We start from the raw sequence: 4,807 nt of genomic DNA, 5'->3' as shown, positions 1-4,807 counted from the left end.
AAGGAAGGAAGGACAGAAGAAAGGAAGGAACCAAGGAATTACGGAAGGAAAGCAGGAAGGAATGAATGAAAGAAGAAGGGAATCAAGGAATCAAGAAATCAATCAAGGAAGGACGGAAAGAAGGAGTAATCAAGGAATCAAGGAATCAAGGAAAGAAGGAATCAAGGAACGACTCAAGGAACCAAGAAAGGAATGAAGTAATGAAGGAAGGAATGAAGGAAGGAATGAAGGAAGGAATTAAGAAAAGACTCCAGGTAGGAATCGAGGGAGTAAGGAAGGAATCAAAGAATGACGGGCTGAAAGATTCAAGGAAGGCTTGAAGTAAGTAAGTAAGGAATCAAAGAAGGAATCATGCAAGGAAGGAAGGAAGGAAGGACTCAGGGAATCAATGAAGGCCTCAAGGAATCAAGAAAGGAATCAAGGAAGGAAGTAATCAAGGAATGAATCAAGGAAGGACTGAAGGATGGAAGCAATCAAGCAAGCAATCAAGTAATCAAGGAAGGAAGGAAGGAAGGAAGCAATCAAGCTAGCAATCAAGTAATCAAGGAAGGAAGGACAGAAGAAAGGAAGGAACCAAGGAATTACGGAAGGAAAGCAGGAAGGAATGAATGAAAGAAGAAGGGAATCAAGGAATCAAGAAATCAATCAAGGAAGGACGGAAAGAAGGAGTAATCAAGGAATCAAGGAATCAAGGAAAGAAGGAATCAAGGAACGACTCAAGGAACCAAGAAAGGAATGAAGTAATGAAGGAAGGAATGAAGGAAGGAATGAAGGAAGGAATTAAGAAAAGACTCCAGGTAGGAATCGAGGGAGTAAGGAAGGAATCAAAGAATGACGGGCTGAAAGATTCAAGGAAGGCTTGAAGTAAGTAAGTAAGGAATCAAAGAAGGAATCATGCAAGGAAGGAAGGAAGGAAGGACTCAGGGAATCAATGAAGGCCTCAAGGAATCAAGAAAGGAATCAAGGAAGGAAGTAATCAAGGAATGAATCAAGGAAGGACTGAAGGATGGAAGCAATCAAGCAAGCAATCAAGTAATCAAGGAAGGAAGGAAGGAAGGAAGCAATCAAGCTAGCAATCAAGTAATCAAGGAAGGAAGGACAGAAGAAAGGAAGGAACCAAGGAATTACGGAAGGAAAGCAGGAAGGAATGAATGAAAGAAGAAGGGAATCAAGGAATCAAGAAAGCAATCAAGGAAGGACGGAAAGAAGGAGTAATCAAGGAATCAAGGAATCAAGGAAAGAAGGAATCAAGGAACGACTCAAGGAATCAAGAAAGGAATGAAGTAATGAAGGAAGGAATGAAGGAAGGAATGAAGGAAGGAATGAAGGAAGTAATCAAGGAATGAATCAAGGAAGGACTGAAGGATGGAAGCAATCAAGCAAGCAATCAAGTAATCAAGGAAGGATGGAAGGAAGGAAGCAATCAAGCTAGCAATCAAGTAATCAAGGAAGGAAGGACTCAAGGAAGGTCTCAAGGAATCAAGAAAGGAATCAAGGAAGGAAGGAAAGAACCAAGGAATCAAGGAAGGAAAGCAGGAGCACCGTAAATTTCATGTGTTTGGACGTTAGTTTAGTGTTAAAAGCCAACTATGTGTCTGTTTTGTCGGTTCCAAAGCAAAGCGGACGTTTCTCCTTGATTCAAGCCTTTCTTATGTTGAATGTGTTTACTCAACCTTGTTTTGATTCTCGTTTGGCCTGACAGGCTCCAGCACATAAAACTTTATTGTTGGTTTTTATCCTTATGTTTAGTGTATGTTGGAGTCTGTGTTGTGCTGGGTGCCGGTTGTTTTTTGGTGTTAGTGAACTCCATCTTGTTAGCTGCGGTGTTTTCCTGTAGTCTATCGCAGGGCGGATATTTACATAGTGTGTGCAATTTTGAGATACTTGTAGCTGAATATTTCCATTATATGATAATTTATATTTCACTACATTTCAAAGGTACTTTTAACTATTTACTAGTTACTTAGCAAAATATACAAAATATATGATTAGCCCACATATGTGTAATTTCTAAAGACGAAACTGCTCAACAGAAAATAAAGTAGTTAAAATGAGCATATTGTTGACTTTCATATACGTTAAAATGCTGCTTTCATGTTGATGAATCAAAAATCAAAAATTCACCAATGAATCAATCAATCCACCAACTGTGCCATGAGCTGGATGAAGAAACACTGGTTAGAAGGGAGTGAGGTCGCCTGACATACAAGTCACTCTCCCTGCTCTCCACCTTTACAAACTCTCCATTCTGTTCATTATTGATAATGCACCACTCACTCCCAGTCCTAAAGCTGTATTGTTGTTAGTAAGAGAGCGCTGCTCTGTATCCCCTGGCTGTGAGCTCTCACAAGCAAAGACGCATTGTATTGTTTACCTCAGATGTCAGCGGGTAACTGAACACTGTGGAATTACATTTAGGTGACATCACATTCAGTCAGTAATAGATAGATAAATAATGTCATTGGGTGTCTTTTAATTGGTTCACAAGTCAATGTACATGTGAAGCTGTGATCAGATATTGGCATTTTGAGAAATGTCTTCATTGTATGGTGGCTCAATAAAGCTGAAACAACATTTTCTAGCAAGAATGAATTCCATCCGGTGTGAGGTGAAAATGATCAAATGCCAGAAAATTATAAATAAATGAAACACTGTGGATAGGGTTGAGAGTTGCAAATAGTTAATAAGGAAGCAGTTACCAGCGTTTCCTTCAATAAGACATGAAGCTCTGTATGGCCGTGACTCTTGGCAATCTCAGTGGGAGTCTGTCCATGGCGATTGGCTGTGTGCAGCGCTCGCTTAGCGCCTGGACACTGCAGGAGCAGGCTGGAGATGCTCTTGAATCCATACTGGGCAGCAAAGTGAAGGAGTGTTGGTACATCTGCACGGTGGAGCTCTGATGAGGATAGTTGACATTTTTGATTAGGTATTAACAGCCGTCAGTTATGCCTGAAAATGAGCACCTGTCAGCAAAGCCTACACCACTTTTATTACTTCCTTTACAGGTAGATAACTGGGAGTTGAACCGAGGCACTGTGAGCAATCTAACACAATCAGGAGAGTCGAAGAAAGACAGCTTGGAGGCACTTATTGACCTGTTTGTCATGGAAACATTTCCCTGTGCCCTTTTAACCAGAGTTAAGGATCAATCTCGGTAGCTGATGAACATCAGTCTTCCACATAACGAGTCAAGAAATAATGGAAGGCTTTCTTTTCTTGGTGGAAACTGCATGTGAGAAGTATAGTACTGTGCAAAGGTTTTAGGCAGGTGTGGAAAAGTGCTGTAAAGTAAAAATGCTTTAAAAAATAGACATGTTAATAGTTCATATTTATACATTTTAAAAATGCACGCAAAGTGAGTGAACAGAAGAAAAATCGAAATCAATTCAACATTTGGTATGAACACAATTCTTCTAATTATCTAAGGTATACTTGAACAAAGACTGGGATTTTGTTAGCGTATTGTCATTATATCAAATATACCAAACAGGTTCTGATGATCACCAATTTAATATGTGGGTTAAAACGTCAAATGTAAAAAAGTCATTAACTGAAACAGAAATAGCTGTGTGGGAGGAATACAACTGGGAGGAACTGAGGAACAGCCACACTCAGTTAACAAGGTGAGACTGCTGTAACAGTTTACTTCCAAAAGTCACACACCACAGCAAGACTGAGCACAGCAACAAGACACAAGGTAGTTATACTGCATTAGCAGTAACAACCCTCCAACATGGAAACAAGGCAAAGCGATTCAACTATGCACAAAACCAATGGAACTGGGCTGGAAAGACTACAGATCAATGAAATGCCCCCCTCCGATTGTCACTGTATAATTTGTACCCTACCTGTTAACAATGCAATAATGACGTGTTACTTATGGGCAGATCTGCAGTAACTGTGTGAAGTGCAAGTGGTGTCCACACAAGTAGGGACGGTATAACTGCCATGTTTTTGGGTATGCAGTGTATTCAGTCATACTGCAAAGTAGATTAGAAAGAATTTGTTATAAAATCAGCAAATGGTTTAAGATACTATCTTTGCTCATGTATCCCTGAAAGTCCAAATAAAATTTTAATAAAGTTGTACCAGTTGGATGTGATTACTCAGCAGTTTTTCAATGTAAAGGTCTGAGTAAGCAATCCTACAGTGCTGTACCTTTTTCAGGTGTGTTTTCACACTGCAGTCCCTGAAAGCCTCCGGTGGGCATGCTGTCCAATAGCATAGAAGACAACTTCTGATCCAGCTTCTCCGCAGAGGACTCCTGAAGAGCCTGAAAACCAGAGAAACAGTCAGTTCACAAGCAGACCTTTTGACAAAAAAGTCTTGATGCAAGGCTGCAAAGAAAAAATACTCAATACAAGCAAATTACCAACTAAAGTTTTACTTTGATGAACAAATAAAAGCAGCACCTTAAAACAGTAGGAGTGTTTGGATTATGTGGTGAAATACATTCAGTATAGAGGCACAATAATGATGCCAGGTTGAATATAACCACACACATCAGAGTCCAGTAGTACCAGTCCAGAAATTCTCTTGGCAAATTCGTCTCTTGGCATTGCTCAAGTTTGCCTCTTCAGCAAAAGAAACCTAATCAAATCAAGCGTTCATCGCTGAAAGAAGGCTGAAACCTTCCGTCTCTTCATTTCCAGAGAGGAGACGGCGCACTTAAACATCAGCAGAAATATGCTAGTTCAATCTATCTTCTGTTTTTCCACCTCTTTCTAATGGCTTGAAGTGCATTGATTGTAAGTACTGTTTTGGGTTGGCGATTGACTAATTTCTATAACTGTGTTACATAACGATG

The 4,807-nt window shown here is 39.9% G+C and overlaps 1 protein-coding gene across 1 annotated transcript in view; it reads right to left on the bottom strand.

The window, feature by feature from the left end:
* Nucleotides 1-4,559, bottom strand: part of LOC123980817 (B-cell scaffold protein with ankyrin repeats-like) — a 17,997-nt gene extending 13,438 nt beyond the window's left edge. Inside the window, exons 1-3 of the mRNA XM_046065369.1 lie at nucleotides 4,521-4,559; nucleotides 4,154-4,273; nucleotides 2,700-2,894 (exon numbers count right to left, since the gene is read on the bottom strand). Of these exons, the coding sequence (XP_045921325.1) occupies nucleotides 2,700-2,894; nucleotides 4,154-4,273; nucleotides 4,521-4,559 (354 nt within the window). The remainder of the gene's footprint in view (nucleotides 1-2,699; nucleotides 2,895-4,153; nucleotides 4,274-4,520) is intronic.
* Between the last annotated feature and the right edge of the window lie 248 nt (nucleotides 4,560-4,807).

Source organism: Micropterus dolomieu, linkage group LG12, assembly GCF_021292245.1.
Source record: "Micropterus dolomieu isolate WLL.071019.BEF.003 ecotype Adirondacks linkage group LG12, ASM2129224v1, whole genome shotgun sequence".
Classification (NCBI taxonomy): Eukaryota; Metazoa; Chordata; class Actinopteri; order Centrarchiformes; family Centrarchidae; genus Micropterus; species Micropterus dolomieu.
The sequence above is the reverse complement of the archived record's forward strand: the minus strand, read 5'-3'. Positions and strand labels throughout refer to the sequence as shown.